The 21,353-nt window shown below is 36.7% G+C and overlaps 2 protein-coding genes across 3 annotated transcripts in view; both read right to left on the minus strand.

Moving 5' to 3' along the window:
• The window catches only part of LOC134851387 (growth hormone-inducible transmembrane protein-like), a 70,692-nt gene that overhangs the window by 16,536 nt on the left and 32,803 nt on the right, over positions 1 to 21,353 (minus strand). The window lies entirely within an intron of this gene.
• Positions 9,039 to 21,283, minus strand: LOC134851161 (type-2 histone deacetylase 1-like). Its single transcript, XM_063867127.1, has 4 exons — positions 20,864 to 21,283; positions 20,468 to 20,634; positions 20,008 to 20,117; positions 9,039 to 10,043 (listed from the first exon to the last, which is right to left on the minus strand). Exons 1-4 carry the CDS (start codon positions 21,126 to 21,128, stop codon positions 9,662 to 9,664), a joined length of 924 nt encoding a protein of 307 aa, XP_063723197.1. The 5' UTR covers positions 21,129 to 21,283; the 3' UTR covers positions 9,039 to 9,661.

The following is a 21,353-nucleotide window of genomic DNA, read 5'->3' on the forward strand; positions in this document are numbered from 1 at the left end:
CTCACTTGATCCTCGGAATTCCAAGTGTATGCATTTTCCCGCATTAAGAGTCATCTGATTTTTGAAGCAGCACAAGGATATGTAGTCAAGGTCGCTCTGCACAAATTGGGTTTCGGTAATGAAATCAACAATTTTCGCATCATCCGTACACAGGTAGCATTTTGCTATTCACAGCAGTGCGGAAAATCATTATTTACCACGAGAAAAAAAGAGAGGACCAAGAATCGAGCGTTTGGGCACTTCATTTGATATTGTTCGCTGGCTAAACAGAAATTCGATTATTTTGACACGAAAAATTCGTTTTTCTAAACATGTCGATATCAGTTTTAACACTTTGTCACGCACGCAAAGAAGAAAAAGCTAAGAAAAAAAGAACGCCGTTTCTTGGTTATTTCAAAAATGTATGAGCTCTACTTAAAAAATTAACTTTTTGCTATGATTGATGCCAGAAGCAGTTTATGTTTTCAACAAACTACCAGAACTTTTCATAAAAATGATCCAATTGCTGCTCATGAAGCAAGGTAAAATCAAGCAACTACGCTGTTAAAAGAGAAGTGAAAACGATTGAGGCTGAATAAAACCTTTAAGCGAAAAAAAAACAAAAAAGTAAGCCAAGGAAAATATACAATGTCAGAGCTATTAATTTTACAAATTACTGGAAAAAATCAAAAACTCTAGCATCTACGATGTGATGGAAAATTGCTGACAACAAAAGAAAATCCTCTAACGTGGCAACTAAGCCGACAAAACATAAGCAACTAAGCCGACAAAACATAATGAAAAAAAAAACAAGGTCCGAACGGGACTCGAACCATAGACCTTAGGGTACAAAGGCGACTGCGCTTCCACGAAGCCAAGTGGGAAAGAGTCTCGAGTTTGCAACGGTTCACTAACAAAGCGATTTTATGTCCCAACAGATTCGTAAGAAAGGTGTTGATTCTACTTAACAGTCGCCCTCCCTTTGGTATCTACTTAAGAATCGCCACCCCTTTTAATTAGCGCTAGAGCTTTGTATTGAGAATTCTAATTTGGCAGCAATCTGATTGGTCAAAAATGCGTTATTTAAATCTACTTAACAATTGCCCCCATTTCTTAAAAGGGGGCAATTGTTAAGTAGATCTAATGTGTTTACGTGGGAAAAAGTGTAAGTCCTGATTAAAAGACACTTGTCTCGTAATTGTGAAAAACAACTTGATGTAATAGAAAAACCAAAAACATGAAGATCACAGAGTCAAACCTCAGTTTCGTACTACTTGTGATGCAACACAAGCATAGCGTGAGTCAATCGCCGAAAAACACAAAGATTAAATGTCGCATATATCGCCAAAAACATATTATTTTAAATTAGTCTCAAAAGAAGCTCAATTTGATAAAACATCTTTAAAAAATGTTGTACCGACAATAAGAAACAAAATATTCCCAGCGGGATTCAAGGCTACAATACTTAGGTTTAGCTAAAATGGTTAAAATTGAGCTAAAAAAACTTAAGGAAACAAGTGTTATGTCCCTCGAACCATTTAAAAGCATACAAATTCATTTGCATGTGTCAAACGACGCAATACGAAGCCAATACCGACCTGTGTCATAAATTCAATCAACATAGGGACCAAAAAGCAATTATAAAGAATCTTCGAACTCATCAATTACTTGCATCACTGAAAGAAGCTAAATTTGATAAAAACTTGTTTAAAAAATGCTGTACCGACAATAAGAAACAAAATATGCCGAGCAGGATTCTAGGCTACAAGACTTGGGTTTAGCAAAAATAGTGAAAATTGAGTAGAATTACATTCTACAAGAAAATAACTGCAGAACTTCCAAGAAATATTACCCATGAAAAAAATCACCAAATATGCAGAAAATCCAAAAAATGCATTCTAAGAAAGCAGAAAACTTTCAAAACCTAGCCTCCGTGGTCCCAGCTAAAAAAACAGATGTTAGATTTGTCTATTTTATGAAGCAAAATGAACCACCATGTAAATGTAAAAAGTAGGATTACGCGGGGCACTCTTAGGTGCACCAATCAAACTCAATCACTCTCCGATATTTTAAGCGCACTAAGTTTCCGTATTTTCAAAAAAAAAATTAATCGGTTCAATATTCTAAATCGATTAAATTGGTGAATTGATTTCATTCAAAAAGCAATCAGATCAATCTGAAACGCTTCAATAATGAAACATCCAATCACATCTAATGTTATATATTTAACACAGAGGCAAAGCAGAGCTTCGCACAACTTGCGATACAAGAAACATAAAACCATGTCGTACAAAAATGAAGAAGTCAAAAATGCTTTAAAAAATAAGTCTACCAACATTTAAATTTTCGTATGTCTCGATAAAAATTCACTCTAGGCAAACATGCCAGACAATTGAATACTAAATTAGCAGTGGAACAAAACTTACGAAGATGAAACAAAGCCGACATTCTTTCAGCAGACACCGGTTGAGCCGAAAAAAAAAAGATTTTATAAAAAATAATAAGTTTTAAGTCCCCATTGAAACTAACATCACAAGAACTTTCAACTACAATGAAAATTGCTAACAGCACAAAAAAATCAGTGATGTGGCCACTTAGCCGACAACCTTTTAGCAGACAACAGCTGAACCGGTAAAAAAAAATTTTTTAAATTTCTAAATCTTTCAAGACCCTCCATGAAACTAGAATGAACAACACTTGCACTTGCAACTGCAAAGAAAGTGGCTGGCTTACAGCCCATGCAAAAACCGTGATGTTACAACTTAGCCGACAAAACTTCAGCAGACAAATGAAAGTCTGACAATTCAATTTTTAACGAAAAAATTTCAGTTGCATACAATTGCAAAAAAAACAAGGTCCAGCCGATACTCGACCTCCCTCGGGCCTTAGGGAAGGAATCTGGAAGAAGTAAATAGAACTGCTATGATAACTGATTCAACTGATTTTATTAAACTAGTTGTTAACCCGAAAAAAGGAGTTATGTTGAGTTTCCAGATAAACGAATAGTTGGTGAGGCACAAAGAGACGACATTTTCTCGCTTGTACAGTCTCCTGAACTACTGAGCTAGCATTTATGGTTCCTTTTCTTCCTGAATGCTGGGATCTGGTCGTACTGTTTCGACTCGGTAGCGGTCCGTCCGATACTTCATACATTTGAGCGAGTGAACTGAGATATGGTTTCAGGTACCTAAAATGGAGCCCTCCAACGCCATAGTTCCTTCCAATTTTGTGAAGCGGTCGAAACAAAAAATAAAACAAAATAGAACAATTCAAACACTCATGATTCAAAGCAAAGCTTCTTCTTCATAAAACAAACAGTTCAGTAAAACTGCTTATTTACCTGTTTTCAGAAAACAGTCCAGAAAAGAATAAAACAAATTATCCGAAAATCTAGTTTCCAAAAATGATAACTCAAATGAGTTCCCCCTACATCAAAGAAATTTTGATGTAGATTCAATTTCCCGTGTTGAAATAGCAACTTTATGGAAAACAGCGATAGCTCAAAGACCATCAGCAACGAGTGGTCATCTAAGTGTGTGGGTTTGGGGGATTGGATCCAGGCTAGGCCATAGTTAAATCACACCACTTGGAGTGGCCCAAATAAAAGAAGTAAAAACGCTTTGAATTGAACGGAGAAATCATGTTTCAACATATACATCATTGATGATTAGATGAGAACACTTCAAGCTTGCTACATATTTATATCTGAGGTATACTTCCAAATTTAGGTGGATGAATGGTATATTTTTGCATATTAATTCGTTATTTGAGTTATACAAGACAAGGTGAACGGCAAGGAGTCGGGTCTGATCGAGACACTGAACTTAAAAGATAACTATGAGAGACAGTAATGCAATAAAAACCGAAGCAAGGCGCGTACTTATAAGAAAATTATTTACTGAAAATTTGATCACTATTTACTACAACATTTAGCCTCATTTTTGTCCAGTTTCGAGGCAAGCAAGTTGTGAAACAATTACTTGTGGTGACCGTTCTACCTGCATGCGCGTCGCTTAGCATGTGCAATTAAAATAATTTCTCAGTTTGATGAGGCATGCATCAATTTGAAATAAGGTTGCAAAAATGAGAAGAAAATTCAATTTAATTGCGGTAGTAGCCGCACGCCAAGCGTCACGCATGGAAGTAGACTGGGCCTCATTAAGTTCATTGTCTAGAGCACACCCGTCTCCTTGTCATTCAAACTAAACAATTGAGTTCATTTTCGAATTCAATATTCGATCAAATTGTTTAAACTGGTGTTTGGTTTCATTCAAACAGCCATCAGATAAGAATATCTAAGCATGACCCCTCTCAAACACATGATTAGCTAGATGTCCAATCTTATACATTTTTAAAAATTATTAACACAATTATAAACACTCCGAGAAGAAATATATCTTGGCAGTCATGCCGAGTTCCCAGATATACGAATGGTTTGTGAGGCACAAAGAAACGACATTTTTCTCGCTTCTCTACTGGAGCTCAATCGGAACCTGGCAGTATACAGACTCCTTAACAATTCAGCTACCATTTATGCTTCCTTATCTACCCGAAGGCTGGGATCTGGGCGTATTTTTTGGACTCATGAGCGGTCTTTCCAATATTTCTCTTGTGCTCGTACCTTTATGCATGAAAATCGGGGTGAAACGTCTTCTCATTTTATGTTATTTTTTGGTCTTGTTTTCAGCATTGCCCTAATTTTTCTGTGGGATAAGACTATTGCCGACAGATGGGGACACCTCAGACACGACATCAGCTTCGGTTTCATGTCGACTAGTTTCGTTCTTCTCGCTCTAGACGGCTTGAGAGGAACTCTTCTCTTCTCCTGGATTGAGCGCGACTTTCCCGCCAGTTTTGTCACTGCTATTCTAGTCGGAGAAGTTTCGGGGGGATTCATAGCCACTCTTATGTCTTACATCCAGGGCGCCCGAATCAATTTCAACGATTCCAACTCTTTCAAAACGAGGGAAGAAACAAAAGGATCAACAGCCAATGTTAGTGATGACTCCTTCGAACCTTCAATGTCAACCGATTTTATTTTCGGACCAACAGCTGCATTGAGTTGCCTATCCGCTATTTACATCAGTTCTACCATTGCTTTTACAATTTTCTTGATTCTGAGCCAAACTAAGTTCAAAATGACGAGCGATGACTCACGAGAGAACAAAACGGAACGACATTTTAACTTTTTAAGCCTCGGATCTGCTAATAATTCGCTAGCCACCAGTCAAAGCAAAGCAGCACCCGTTGCGAGTTTCAACTGGTTTTTCCAGGAAGTTCAGAGCAAGAACGCACACAAGTATTTCATGTGGATCGTGTTGGTAATTGCAGGTGGAAACTTGTTCACATTTTCTCCCTCTTTCTTCACATACACTTCACTCCCTTATAGTCAAAGATGCTATACGCTCTCAGTGTCTCTTTGGGGATTCTGTCTTCCGACTATGGGCATTGTGAGCCATTTCAAACCCATACAAAAGTTCATCACATTTGTTATTATTCTTATTCTACATCTAGTTATTTGTACCCTTTTATTCCTTGTCGCATTGAGGAGTCCAAACCCTCCTTTTGTAGATTACTCCTCAGCTGAGGCGGTCATAAGTTTGCTATGGATGGGAGAAGCTACCACTGGCTACTTTCTGGTGTCCTCGGCTATGCACTGTTTGCGAGGAATGGAAATGGAAAACGCTTTCATCTTGGGTATCGTTTCGCACAACTTTGAAGAACTAATAATCGGCATCCTTTGCTTCTGTTTGTTACGCTTCACAAACTTGTTTGACAACTGATTCTAGCCAATAATTTATCGTCGTTGCTATTTATTTATATTCTGCAAAGTAAAAGCTCGTTTTTATTGGTTAACATCTTTTTGGGAATAGGCGGAGAGACATCCTTAAGGAACATGAACAAAACATATATGGCCAGTTTCTTGAAATGACATCAAAAGTTGTAAGGTAGATATGGTAAAATATGTCTCAACAAGAGACACCTGTCGTTGTGCGAGTAACAAATGAAGCACAATCTGGCTGTGTTGCCCCAGCCTCTAAACGTAGCCAACACAGTTGGAAAAGGGTCATGAAAACAAGGAAACAAAAGAATGACTTTGAAAACTTTAGATTTTGAATATCAAAGAAAAAGTGTCCTTAAGGCTCTTTGAAATTCGAAAACAATTTATGATTGACACTTTTTTGACGAAATGAATCCAATTTGAGAAAACGATCAATAGGTGATTTTTTTATTCCGCTGGTTAATCAGCAAATTAAAATCTACTTTCAAAACTAAAACTTGATCACGTTTATCATGGCCTTTGCACTTTTGTTGTTCGATAGTGGAGTTTGCCCTCCTTTAAACAAAGGAAATGAACAACTTAATAAGAAATCAAAAGTCAAACCGAGAAATGGAAAAAGTCAATGAAGCAAGAAAACAGAAAAAATACGGACTTGTTTTTTTTTAAAACATTTCAAATTTCCAAGAAAAAAAGATGCATTTAAAGCTCTTTAAATTTCTAGAACAATTTATGACTGACACTTTTTCGAAGAAATTGACTCAATTCCAGAAAACTGGATCAAAAAATAATCATTTTACTTCGATAAATATAAATTCTACTTTCGAAACTAGAAGTCGATGGCGTTTTTTGCGACTTTTACCTTTTCTGCTGTTCGATATTGGAGTTTGCCTTCCTTTTAAACATAGGAAATGAACGGAACTTAAGAAATTAAATTTCAAACCCCAAAAAATCAAATTTTAGCCTGAGCAAACTCAAGACTCTTTCCTGAAAAAACATAGCCATAAGACAGTTGGAAAAGAGTCAATGAAAGCAAGTAAACAAAAAATATATTGAATCGTTTTTTGAAGAAATTTCAACTCTCGAATTCAAAGAAAAAATTAGATACCTTGAAAGCTCTTTGAAATTCTGTAACAATTTATAATTGACACTTTGATGAAATTGGCTCACTTTCAGAAAACAGGACCAATAAATAAATTTTTTTATTTCGCTGGTAAATCGGAAAATTAAATTCCACTATCGAAACTAGAAGTTGGTCACGTTTTTTCATGAATTTTACACTTCGCTGTTCGATAGTGAGTTTCGCCTTCTTTTTGACTAACGAAATGAAGTGAACTTGAAATGAAATCAAAAGTCAAACAACAAAAACAAAATAAATTTGAGCCTGAACAATATTTTTTAGACTTTTCCTGGAAAAAAAACAAAAAAAATCATCACGACCTGTACAAGAGTCTTAACTACGTTCATCGACTCTTTAAAAAACACAAGAAAAATTTTAGTAGAAGTTTTTCTGCCTAGTTAAGGGCAATCGAATTAGTTAAAAAGCTGCAAATATCAGCTGCAAAAACAGTTAACATAATGACGAATTCTACCAGAATTTAAACAAGAGTTCAGTCTCTCATCGTGTCATTTGTTAATTTCCTGTCATTAGTCTGCAAAACGGGAGAAAAACGGTGAAAAAAAAACAAAATACCGCTTTGATCGAAATTTGATGAAAAAACAATCAAATTAAAAAATAAACTTGTTTCAGAGACTCTACAGCATTTCATCAATAATTCAAGCGAACGGCTCAGCGGAACGAATTTGAAACAAGGAAAAATTATTTGTAAGAACTGTTTGGTTTTGGTTGTTTAATTTGTTAAATTTGAAGTAAAAACCCTCCATATCCATCTCCTGAAAAACATTATCGAAAACAGAGATACTTAAAAGCAGGGCCAATAGAGAGTGGCCCATTCAGCCGGGATAAAATAGGACAAAAACCTTGTCAAAAAGCTGCAAACTGAAACAATAACTCTCTTACTGCCGCCTTCGTATTCTTGGAAAACTTGGGTTTTACCACTTTTTAAACTTTAATGACTTTCCAGCTCTCAATGTGTTTTCAAACCCTGCATTATCATATATGAATAATTCCATGAAACGTAACTTTTGCTTTCAGGAAGAATACAAAAATTTTTTCATTCGATTAAGTAAAAACTCGACAAAATTTTTTATATTCGCCCAACATTGAAGGTATCGTAAGCTCCAACTTCGTATAGTTTCAAAAACAAGAAAAGATAGCCAACCAACTGTTGGAAAAGAGTAATGAACTCAAAGAGGCTTCAACTTTTGAATTTCGAAGAAAAAAATAGATGGCCATAAAGCTCTTTGAATTTGAAAAACAATTTATGATGGATACTTTTTTGTTAAAAATAACCCAATTAGAGAAAATTGGATGAACACGTAAATTTTTTATTTCGCTGGGAAATTTGATAATTAATTTGCATTTTCGAAATCAGAAGTCGATCACGTTTTTTGTGACCAATACACTTTTGCTGTTCGATAGTGGATTTTGCCTTCCTTTTAACAATGGAAATACACTGACCTTCATTTCCAAAATCAGAAGTCAAACCGCAAAAAAATCAAAATTGAGCGTGAACAAATTTTAAGACTTTTTCCTGAAGCAAAAAAAAAACAAAAATCAGCAAGACTTATATAAGAGTACTCACTACGTTCATTACTCTCAAAAAGAAAATACGATCGCTAGACATAATCTACGCTCAAATTTCCTTTAATGGTTTCTGCATTGAATTATAGCTAAAATAGTTGTGCTGAAACTATGATTTTTACAACATCGCCAGATCTGTTAATGCCTTTACACACTGGCGTGTGCCGGAATTTTAATCTTTTGCTATCTCGGCAATTTCATTATTGAGCACTGATAAACGACCATGAAACGATTCTGCTAAAATTCTATCGCTGTAGGAGATTTTCGAAGAAAATAGCCTTCACTCTGTAACCCAACAATGGAACAAAGGTACCAAATAATGTCCCTTGAAACGACTTGCAACAGCCTTATACGCTACACAATTGCCGTAGCAAACCCAAGAAGAGGAGATAAAAATTTATTTCAAATTACAAAATCAGAAACTTTGTAACGGAGACATAAATTTGGCACAACTGACCAGCGAAAATATTAGGTATAATACATTCCATAGTAAACTTTCATTCGAAAAAAAGCGTACTTCAAAATTTATCATTCTTCGTACATATCTAATTGCGATAAAAAAGTTTTAGTTTTCAGAGATCTTAAGTTTTTCATTGCAACAGTTTTTCGATTTTTTTCTCCCCTCTTGATTACTATTATTTATATTTTCACGCCAGCTGTGCAGAATAACGAAGGCATAATAATAATATAACAGGTGGAATCTTGACATCATTTTTTAACTTTTTAAAACTCTATCACTTTCATTCTTCTTTGAACACAATTTATTACACACTCAAATCTGCTGCAATTTTCATTTACAATTCGAAGAAACGATGACACTCCAATCTAATATGTTTCAAACTCGCACTTTTTTCTATGTAATCCATGTAGATCATATTTTGGTTATTTAAAATTGGCTATGAGCTTGATTCATTTAGATTTAGATTACATCTTAGTATCAAGACAAGACATCCAATTATGTGTACAAGGGGTTAAACATGTGACGATAAGAAGATACATGAAAGATGGTTAGAGAACACTCGCCGACTATTTCACACCATCATTGTTAACTACATCACTTGAGCAATCGCCTGAACAAATGTGGAAAAGTTTTCATTCTTCCTCTTTATTACATTGCCCAAAACTTCTGCCATATTATACCAACCAGATAGTTCATCATTTTAGGTACTTCTGACTCCAATCTTCATAGTTAGCCTCTTTTAACTAGTCGCACTATTGTTATTCGCAGCTGAAGTTTTCTTCGCATTTGCATTATTGTTCGTCTGACCAGAAGTGCTGCTGTTGTTATTGTTTGTCTTTTTGCTGTTTACATTTGTTTGTTGTTGTTGCTGGGGGTGGGGGGTTTGAACTTGCGTTTGGGGCTGGGGCTGGGAGGTGGTTCGGTGATTGTTGGACGACGAATGTTGATGCATCTCCTTCAGCCAGATGTTCTCCACTACTTTCTTCACGTGTCCAATCGAGTGTGAGTTTATCAAGTCCATGCCTTTGACACAGTTGTTGTCTGAGGAGTAGTAAGGCGGATGAACTGTCACATTCAGAGTGTCTATTTTGATCGCAGTTCCAAACCACGAACACGAATATCTAACACAAAGAGTCATGTTAAATAAAAAAACCATGATTTCAGGGTAATCTCAAACAATTTTTACCTCGCTATTAGACATTGGCGAGTGAAATGTGGTGACAATAAATTAAACAATTTTTGAAAATTTCATTTGAAAAGCCTCTCTCACTTATGACTCTATACTATTAAATACTAATGAACTTAAAACTCGAAGCGAGGCTAGCTTTGCACCTTTTGGGATACATCAGTCACAGAAACACCTGACTATAAGCAAAACTTGGTGATATATTACAATAGGTGACAGGTTCAAGTTAAATAGCTGGATCACTCTTTGTTTTATTTCGAACAGTATTCGTAATTCAATTCAAAGGCCAGATTTCTTGACAAAAGAAAAGTAAAATTTGAGTTTTTGACTGACATTTCATCAATCAGAATAATGTTTAAAAAACTATCATAGCAGCATGTAAAATTGACTAAAGAAAGAATTTATTTCTCCAATTATAAGTTTGTCGCAAACAAAGATAAAAATATAACTAACTTCCGCGAATTGGATAGGACAAACAACGGGATCTTCGAATCCACCAAGTGTCTGCCCATTTACGTTGAATATTTATAAAAATAAGAAAAAAATTTGAAAATGAAATGACTATATTATGCATTATAGTTCTCAAATTTAATACACACACTATGCTCAAAATCACCACCTATTGTAACAAATCACCCAAAACTGCAGCCTATTCAAGAGCAGACCAAGAGTAAACCACAAAAATTCTGAAAAAACTTTCAAACCAAAACATAGATAACTGACACTTGGAAAAGAGTAAATTGAAAAAGAGAAAGCAAGTAAACAAAAAAACGACTTGTTTTTTAAACAAACCTCAACTTTCGAATTTCAAAGAAAAAAAATATTAGGCCTTACGGCTCTTTGAATTTAAAAATAATCATTTTATGAGTAACAATTTTTGGATTAAATTAATCTAATTTGAGAAAAATGGATCAATAGCTGAATTTTGTATTTGGCTGGGAAATCTGACAATTTAATTCCATATTCGAAATTAGAAGTCCATCACGTTTTTCGTGACTTTAAATTTTTTGCTGTTCGATATTGTATTTTGCCTTCCTTTAACACAGAGGCGAAGTTGTACTTCGCATACATAAGCAAAAATATGACCGATAACGATACTCGTAAAAGCTGAATGAGTAAAACTTTGAGTCTAAAAAATTTCTTAAGTGACGCAAGCCAATCACGACGCATTAGTAGTACCATTCAATATGAAAAAGAAAGAAATTTATCAATTGCACATGCCTCAATTTATAGAGCGGACGCATTTAAGCTAGTATACAAAAAGTTCATATAAAACATCCGACCCTGTCCAGGTTCGAACCCTCTTATTTTGTTGCGGGTCTTCTCCCTATCTCAACGCTACAGATCCATGATACCTTCAAGCTAAAATGCTATTTGTTATACAAAACTGATCGTATCAGGGCAAAGCCGTGAATGCTCTGACTGCCTTTTAAGGTCTCTGGAGCAAAAATAACATGAAAAAATTAAATGTTGAAATAAAATGATTTTTTTTTTTCAATTTGATATTTTTTGAAAATCATCACCCCACACGCCATATAAACTACAACGTGATAAATTTCGCTAGTAGTAACAAATCAATTATGGTAAATAAGCTTCCCTAAAACCAATTAGGATTGATTTCTACGACAGATTAAATCTCCGCTTACGCGTTAAACCAATTAGGATTGATTTCTACGACAGATTAAATCTCCGCTTACGCTTTAATAGCGCCAAATATATCGCACGTTAATTGTCCCACTTTGGCCAAAATTGCAATCTACTGCTTTTATTACTCTTAAAAAGGTCATCAAAAAGCTTCAAATAGGACAAAGAGCTAGTCAAATGCAAAAAAAATCGAATTCGAATAGTTCTACACACTAGGTTGTTTCTACCGAAGGAGAAGGAAGTGACCAGTAAAACACATTGTTCAAAAATGTCATTCAAACAAAACAAATTCCTCATAATTTCTTGAAGCACGGATATCTGCACCAGAAAAAAAGTCTTAGCAAGCCTGAACAGAAAATCCGCGCAAACTCTGAAAACAAATTTCAATAAAAATAAAGAAAATCTAAAAAACAAAGGATTAAAAAAAACTTCGAAAGTGTTTCCGCTATTAAAAATACACCTTTCAATAGATTTTCTTCACAAAACACAATTTGATAACTTCAACAAATTAAAAGCTAGCCAACAGACACTTGTAAAAGAGTAAACAAACGTACGAAACCAAAAAAAAACTTATTTCTTTTTTAAATCTATCTTTCATATTTCGAAGAAAAAAACTGATGGCCTAAGTGAATTGCTAGCAATATGAATTTCAAGAATAATTTATGATTGACTTTTTTCAAAAAAAAATAACTCAATTTGAGAAAATTGGATCGATTGGTAAATTTTATATTCCGCTATGAAATCCGATAACTAAAATCCACTTTTGAAACTAGAAGTCGATCACGTTTCTCGTGACCTTTTACTTATTTGTTGTTCAATAGAAAAATCCAACTGCCTTTACAGGTCTATGGATCATTGTTCACTTGAAGAAAATCGAAAATTTCAAAAAAAAAAATTGAAAAATTTTAAAAGCCATCCAACCTCACATCATATAAAAAACCAAGTCATAGACTTGGCTCTTTGTAACGCAGCAATTATGGCAAATAGCCTGCTTTAACCAATTTGGAACGATTTTTAAGGATAGTTTAAACATCCGTTTACGCGTTAATAGCGCAAAATATATCACGCGTTAATTGCCCCAAATTACAATATTTCAAACCCCACAACATAAAAACATAGGAGAATTATCTTTCTAAATCTGTGATCAGAACAATATCTTTCGGGTACTATGTTAAAATCATTGAACTGGAAAAAACGATTGAGTAAAAACTAAAAACTGCATTTTTCAAAAGCTTCGGAAAACTAATTAAAGCTATTTTTTCGACCAGCGATTTTAGCAAAATGTAGCTAAAAAATCGGAAAATTGGAAAAAAAAATAGAAAACTGACTCATTGTTTTAAGGTAGATGTTTTTCGGGACAAGGAATAAACTTTGGAAACTTGGAGAAACAATAAGCAAAAAATACGACTGATAATTGTTTGATTAGCAGACGTTTATCGGGTTAAGGAACTAACTTTGGAAAAAAGGAGAAATTAGCACAAACTAAGACACATTGCTTTTGGTGAGAGGACAATTTTTGCGACCAGGAATTAATTTTGGAAAATAGAAAAAAATCAAAACAAATTAGACTTATTGTTTTTGGATAGCAGAAGGAGCGTTAAGAAATTAATTTCACTCGAAAGACCGTAAATACTCTAGTGGAAAACCATTCTTTTTTATACAGCTTGAATCACGTCTAAAAGGCTTCGATATGATTCAACACTCAGCCACATCTGGCTTTTAATTGTTGTTCTTGTTGTATGAACGAAAAAATGATGTGGTCAAACAAGGCAACAACCTTACAATATTTTTCAATTTTCATTTTTTGAAACAAATAGTGCTTAAATACACAAATATATCGAAAAACATAATGTGCATTACTCAAATCTTCATGATTTTCCTTACTGCCTAATTGTCTGATTATTTTCCCGATGTCACAAATGTAGATACTTTTCAAATGATTCATTCTGACTTTGATGACCGCAACTGTTCTCCAATTATGCTAACATTTAAGGGCGTTGAGCATGAATTTAGCGTCAAGACATATATTGCGTCTATAGGGAAATCACTCTATCATAATTGGAAGTAATAATTGGTTAGCTAAACACTCAAGCAAATAATGCTTTTCACAAATGGTACGTTTATTGAATCGTTAATTGCCTACTTTCACAGCGATTTCCTATCAAATAATTGAGGTTTTTGCGATTCGCAGTGTCTAATCATAGCACATGTGTATTTTTTCCACATTCCAGAGTTATTTTATTGAGCGAAGCTCTTTGTTGCCACTCAAGGCCACAAATTAACTAAGCGTGGTAAATATTATTTAACTCACTGAGTAATGAACTGCTTCCCGGTTTACATAGCGTAAAAATTCAAACCAATTCTCCTAATTGCCACAATTTCTACTCTCTCCTCTAATTAAAGTACATATAAGAGTCCTAAGATTTAGTATATGTTACTGTGATAGTCAGTTAGTTAATTAAAAACGTATTGGGCTTCCCGAACTTTTTCCGATTGAAGACAACAAAGAATTTGCTTCTCTGTATAAATGACTAAAGGATTCTTCGAAAAATAGTACAACATGCAATAAACCAGGGGCGGATTTAGGGGGGGGGGGCAAGGGGGCGGATGCCCCCCCCCCCCCCCCTCAGGGATTCGACCCCCTGCCGACCCAAAGGGTCCCCCTTTGATACTTTTTAAGAAATCCATTTTTGGCCGACCGACCCTAAAAATTTTCTAAAGGCGCCTTTGGCGCCAATATATACTAATTTTGAGGGGGGAGCGAGCGCCGAAAAAACGCAATTTTTCGGTCAAAATTTTCCAAAAAGTGCATAAAAACGCCTTTTTTGACCTGTTTTTTCAAAATTTTGCCTGCGGCGCAAAAAATTTGGCCAAAATAGGGACAAAACCGTGCTTTGGGAGAGCTCGAAAAATCAATTTGGTCGACCTAAAAATTAAAAAAAAGGTCATCAAAATAAACCCTTTGCAAAAAGCTAACTCCACATTAAATAGTTTCAGATAAGTATTGAATTTCGAGGTAGCCGTGGTTGCCTCTTGTCTCAAATATTATCATCACCTGATGTTGCAAATTGTTGGAGCCAGCTCCCTAGCCCAAGCAATTGATTCTTTGGACGAAGACGAAAATAGAGAAGTGAGGAAAGAGGTCTACGCGTACTCTGGTCTCAATTTCCGCAACATCTTCTACGACAAAAAGGCGATCAACTTCATCAATCTCCCACGAAACTGCAACAAGAACATTGTCCTGTGGCACGATCTAATTAACAACTCGATCACCGATCATAAGAACAACGACGGGGAACCACTCTCACCGGCAGAACTGATCTCTGTTCTGAGATCAATTCCCAATTTGTACGCTATCATCTACTGCCATAGGTGGGGAGCAACAAATATATTCGAGCATCTGCTAGAACTGAACATCACAGTCATTGACGTAACGAAACATATTCTCACAAAGACAGAGCAAATAAACAACACCATAAAAGCGAAGTACAAGAAGCTACATCAATCGCACGATCAAGAACTCCGGTCATTAGCTGTAGTTCTTCACTATTACCCAAGACTCAATCTCATCCTACAGCAGAGATCGAAACAACCGAAACCTTCAAAGAGCAGAAGGCGAGCAAAACAAAACGAGCAATAGGTCAGTACCCCTGTTTTAAAAGTCGGTCTTTTCAAACCTTGTGTACTCCTCGAGTCCCTGACTCAGAGTCCAAGGGAAATATTAAGTCCATAACTGTAAGTCCATCTTTCCAAATCTTGTGTACTCCTTGAGTCCTCTGACTCAGAGTCCAAGGGAAACCCTAGTCCATAAATCTTAAGTCCAAAATCATAACTTGTGTACTCCTCGAGTCCCTGACTCAGAGTCCAAGGCAACTCTTAATACTTCCAAATCTTGTGTACTCCTCGAGTCTCTGACTCAGAGTCCAGGTAAGGAATACCATGACTAAAAACTGTAAGTCATGTAAGCAGAAAATTGGTCCGAAAGATCCTGTTTACCAATGCGTAGCTTGTAGCGCTAACCTTCATCTGACCACTAGCTGCACAGGCTTAACACCAGTTGTAGTGAATGGTATTAAAGATTTAGGAACGCTGGCAATGCTGCTATGTTCGTCATGCCATGAAAACAATGTACGTGATCGGTTCATTCGGAACTTCACACAAAGCAAACTGACCGAAAAGCTGGAAGAATTAGATATAAATGAAAAACTTCAAAACATGGAAAACAGATTAACTCAAATCGTTGAGAAGAAAGTTGACGAAGCACTGAGGAACACCTGTGAGAAAGTGGAAAAGACATATAGTACTGTTCTGACAGGAAACAACAAGAATGCTGTACCAAAAGAACAGCAAAATCGAACAAATCACAACATCAATCAATGCATCCGAATACAGGGGATTGCCGAAGATCCCCAGAAATCGAAAGCTGAGAACCTTGTCCCAACAAACGAGGAAGTCAAGAAGATTCTAGAGATTGTTGATGAACAACCAAACATCGTTGAAATGAAACGCCTGGGAAAGTTCGATGAAAAGCGAACGAAACCCAGAACCCTTCTGTTGACCGTGGCCAACCATCATGAGGCAAGATTAGTTCTGGCGAAAAGTTTAGAAAAAAGGACCCAATTGTCTGAAAGGAAAGTCTTTCTCTCACCTGCCCTGACCAAGGAGGACGCAGCTAAAGAAAATCAAATCCTCAAAAAGCGACGTGAACTTATAACTGAAGGCGTTCCAAAAGAGAAGTTACGGATAAGAAACTTGGAGTTGTTCAATGACAACGTAAAAGTAGAGCTCAATGAAAGCGGCCCGTGACTAGGGGCCTTTCTAAGCGTACTTCAAATAAATGCCAGAAGTCTCATAAACTTCGAACGTCGAGCCAAACTCTCTACTGCTGTTACATCTGGTAATTACAGTATAATCTGCATTTGTGAAACCTGGCTAAATAATCAAATAGAATCCTCTGAATTAATGCTACATGATTACAATATCTATAGATCAGACAGAGAAAGAGTGAATGATACAAACAAACACGGCGGCAGTCTCATTGCTGTAAAGAATACATTCGCATGTCAAAAACTTACTGTAGATCTGCCTGACAGCTGTGTTTCATGCAAAATTGATATATCCGGCCAGGAGTTGATATTCTGTGTCTTTTATAACCCCCCTAAATCAAGTCCCTACAGGTACTTGTCTGAAGATTTTAACAAAATATTGAATGCCTTTCCAACCTCGTCATCCCTTATCGTTTGTGGTGACATCAACTTCCCAGAAACAAATTGGCCGTCCCTAACAAGTGCCAGTGAAGAGAAACAGGAGGTAGTTGATGCCTTTGACGCAAAACTCTTCAGACAAACAGTTAACTTCTCTACATGCGGAAAAAACTTGTTGGATGTAGTCTTCCATAGAAATTGTCTCGTACATGCTCAAAGGGATGAATTCTTTGATAAACAATATGACTGATCAGATCATCAATCAATAAACCTCAACGTCGAAATAGAACACCAAGAAGCCAAACCGTTCATTGACAAATATAGAAGCTTCGGTAAAGCTGACTTCGAAGGTATAAACAACGCTATGGCTGATAAAGTTTTCAATCCAATATGCTACACAAATATAGATAAAACCTGCCAAGAGCTATATGATTACTTTGAAAATTTGTTAGAAATCTATGTGCCTCGAAGAACTGCGCATCGACAGCAGTTACCATCATGGATAACCCAAAGCACATCAAACCTCATGAAAAAGCTTAACACCCAAAAAAAACTACTCATTTCGAAACCAACAAGCTACCGCAAACATCAAGTTGCACTAATGGAAAATGTAGTAATCCAGTCCAGTGAAAATGATCGATTAAACTATCAGAACAAACTTCTGAGTACAAGAAACACAGATATCATTTACAAGCACCTGAAAAGTCTCAACAAATCTGCATCACTGCCAAAAATAATGATAAGCGATAACACCACTGTTTCCAGCCTGGAAGAAAAGGTGAATCTGCTCAACGAATTTTTTCACTCAGTATTCTCGCAAAAAATAAAGTTTAACATTAAAGACGTTGAATGTGACAATCCACAGATCACAAATTTCAGCATATCTCATACAACTATAACAGAAATCTTGATGACCATTGACGTTACCAAGTCTAGAGGACCCAACGGCCTGCCTCCAATTTTCTTCCAACAAACAGCCACCAACATGGCAAATGCCTTGCAGGTAATTTTCAAGAACATCAAGAGATTGAGAAAAATACCTAGTTGCTGGAAGACGGCAGCGATCTCCCCAATATTCAAAAAAGGAGACAGACGTAATGTGGAAAATTGGCGTCCAATTTCACTACTCAACATAGACAGCAAAATCTTAGAGAAATGCATCTACGGACCTCTCTACTCGCTTTTTGAACGTGTCCTTTCAAAACATCAACATGGTTTTGTCAAAGGGAAATCAGTGGCCACGAATATGCTATCATTCCTGAGTAAAATTTACAGAGGACTGGACGAAAACCCAACAGATGACGTTGTCGCTTATTATATGGACTTCTTAAAAGCTTTTGACAAGGTGCCGCATCTTGAATTGCTGAAAAAGACCGCAAATATTGGTGTAGGAGGATGCCTGCTGGAAATTCTTTGTGATTATCTAAATGGACGAAAACAATATGTAAAAGTTGAGAAAACTTCTTCAGTGACTCTAGATGTGACGAGTGGTGTCCCACAGGGATCCCTCCTGGGCCCACTTCTGTTCTGCATTTTCATCATTGACCTCCCGGACCGACTGAAATTCTCTGACCCGTACATATACGCTGACAATCTGAAACTTCTGACAGTCAACACAGACCTAATCAAAGTGCAACAGGACTTGAAGTCCATTGATGACTGGGTCAAGGAGAACAAGATGGCGCTGGCTCTCGATAAATGCTCACAATTGGTGTTCAGAGGCAGACCACACGATCTGCAGCTTTCCGGATCAAAACTTGAATCCTCTACAGAAGCGAAAGATCTTGGACTTATAGTGGACTATAAATTATCCTGGAATAAACATATTGATATGAGACTGACCAAAGCTAATAAATCATTTTACTTGATTAGACGTAATATAGCTTATAAAACACTACCTTTAGTCAAATTAGGCCTATATAAGTCTCTTCTTATTCCAATTCTGATATATGGACTTTCATGTACAAATCTTAGCCGAGGAGATCTTGTACGCCTGGAGCGCTTCCAAAAGAAAGTCACAAAATGGACAGTATCAAGCCCGGATACATACTATGTTAACCAGCTGCGAGCACTAAATGTGCTCCCACTACCAATGTACTTACAACTCACGGACCTACTGCTACTCTCTAGCCTTGATGGACGAACTGATGTGTTTCCACGTCTATCACAGTGCCTGCAGACAAATCTCAGAACTAAGGACGTCTTTAAGAGTGCCAAAATCAGAACAGAGAATGCGCGAGGGGAATTCACAATACGTACCAGTCGAATTGCAAACAGAATTGACAAACACGTTGATTTCACAAACAAAACTGGACTCAAGAACCGAATCCTACAACTGATGTGGAATTTCATGGATGAAAAGTACAACGAAAACAATATTTGCACTTGGCAACTTGCGTGCGATTGCAACCAATGCAGAAATAAGTGGACAATCTTCTAATAAAAACGGAAAGGGAGCAACACCCATCAGCCTTGTGCTGTAAATCCACTACAACAACAACAACAACATTCAAGCAGACTGTTGAATATCGAGATGGAAACACAGGCTAAGCAGTACTCCGTACCACTTGCAAAACCAAATTATATTTAACTTCAAACTGACAAGTAACTATCCAGCGGAACTTCAGTCAAAAACTAAATTTAAACTATAGGGCGACATTTTTTTGCAAAGGAATATTTCCAGTTAGAAAAAAGTTCCTGATCAGATTCGATCCGACGATCTTGGGAATCCCAGGTATTCTTCACCTCCAGGCGAAGAGACGGACACGCATAAATTTGAATTCATTATGAAACAAGATACAAATAATTCTGTTAAACAAGTTGTTAACCCGAAAAAAAAAGTTTATATTCCGATTTGATAACGCTTGCTAATTGCAAGCGTAATAAGCTGTTATAGTTGAATCAGTTAGCTCATTCAGTCTTGATTTGAGGTGCTTTGAAACTAATTTTTGCGTCAAAAAAATGTGCGCTACTCAGACTTAATTATCATGTTTATATTGATCTTTCTTCTATTCTTAAGTTGGATAAATAAAAAAAATTCGAATAACTGACTGCATGCTTAGCTTGTCGAAGAGAGTCTGTGCCTGTGGACTCACTCCCACTCCCACACTCTCCACTCGCTTCTTCTTTCCCGCAACACTCAGCCGCAGTCGATCCTCCGCCTGCACGAAACAAAACACGTCATAACACACAAGTCACATCCGAAGTTAATCACAAACACGGTGCCCACCTATTTTGTCACACTTTTTTATTTTAAAAAAACAGCACTAAAATTTAGGTATAATAGAGACTTTATTGCTTTACGAAATATCGGAAATCAATTTGTTCGACCTAAAAACGATAACTTTTGACAATAAAAATTAACAATCCGGTCTTTTTTGAGCTCACGGAGAGCCTTGAAAATAATCTAGATCCTCAAAATTAAAACGTTATCTACCCTTTTCCACTAATGATTGGAAAAAATGGTTTCTAATCCGTGGTGTGAAATAATAAAAAAAAAACATAAGATTACATCTTGCGGTCTGCATGATGTAAGCTGTGCTAGGGCGTCGTTGGAGTCCTGAGGCGGCTCTTTGATGTTGTCCAGAGCCTGCAACGTGTTCAGGTTCAACATGACTATGTTGTGTTTTGCCGAATCCCCACTGGACGTCTTGCCATTTCCCGTGCCACAGGGAACAGCTGAAATTTCAAAAAGCAACATTTTACACGCAGTACAGAAAATTTACATACATTTTTAAAATTTAACACATCCAAAGATTAAAGAAAACTCTGCAGTAAAACAAGAAGACCAGTCAGCATAAACCATTCGAAAAGATCAACAAAATAACAGCCTGATAGCACAACGCAAAACAGTTGTAAATTGAGGATTTATTTTTCTTTAGAGTAACAACACCCATGTTTATCTCACCCATGAACGCCAACTTTGTCTTGTTGTCCACAGCCAAGATTTCCCCCTGATGAACCACCCCATGAACAGTCGTTGCCTTCATCACAGAGCCCACTTTCAGAAACTCCTCCAGAGTAATCGGGATATTACCCCCTCCCCCGCCAGCCGTCTTGTCCCCGGAGGCCGTCGGGTCTGTTGGAGATGAAGCGTGATTGTTGAGGGCATTGGAGAGGGTGGGCGGAGGGTTCTGCCCTCTAGGAGGAAAGGGGGGCATGTCTGATGCCATGGCAACAAGGGGGAGGTGGGAAAAGGAGGTAGGGGAGAGGGTGGGGACGAGAGAAGAGGGATAATGTAGACACGATTGAGCTTTCCTCTGTATATTCTATTTGATAATATTTGCAGATCTCGGATAAATAGACTAAACTATATGCTTAACCATTGAAACCTGAAAACAACAACCGATTCAAACAAAGATAACAAAAGAAGCCAAAATGAGCAGCCACTACCCGGA

This window comes from Symsagittifera roscoffensis, chromosome 7, assembly GCF_963678635.1.
Source record: "Symsagittifera roscoffensis chromosome 7, txSymRosc1.1, whole genome shotgun sequence".
NCBI classification, from domain to species: Eukaryota; Metazoa; Xenacoelomorpha; order Acoela; family Convolutidae; genus Symsagittifera; species Symsagittifera roscoffensis.

Bases quoted from the DNA above. Each gene is read 5' to 3' on its own strand.
- LOC134851161 (XM_063867127.1), bottom strand. From the start codon at position 21,128: ATGGCATCAGACATGCCCCCCTTTCCTCCTAGAGGGCAGAACCCTCCG. The intron at 20,118-20,467 runs GTAATCTTATGT...TGTTTCGTGCAG, and splicing joins CATCATGCAGACCGCAAGAT to GCGGAGGATCGACTGCGGCT. The intron at 10,044-20,007 runs GTCAGTTATTCG...TCTTTGTGTTAG, and splicing joins TTCGACAAGCTAAGCATGCA to ATATTCGTGTTCGTGGTTTG.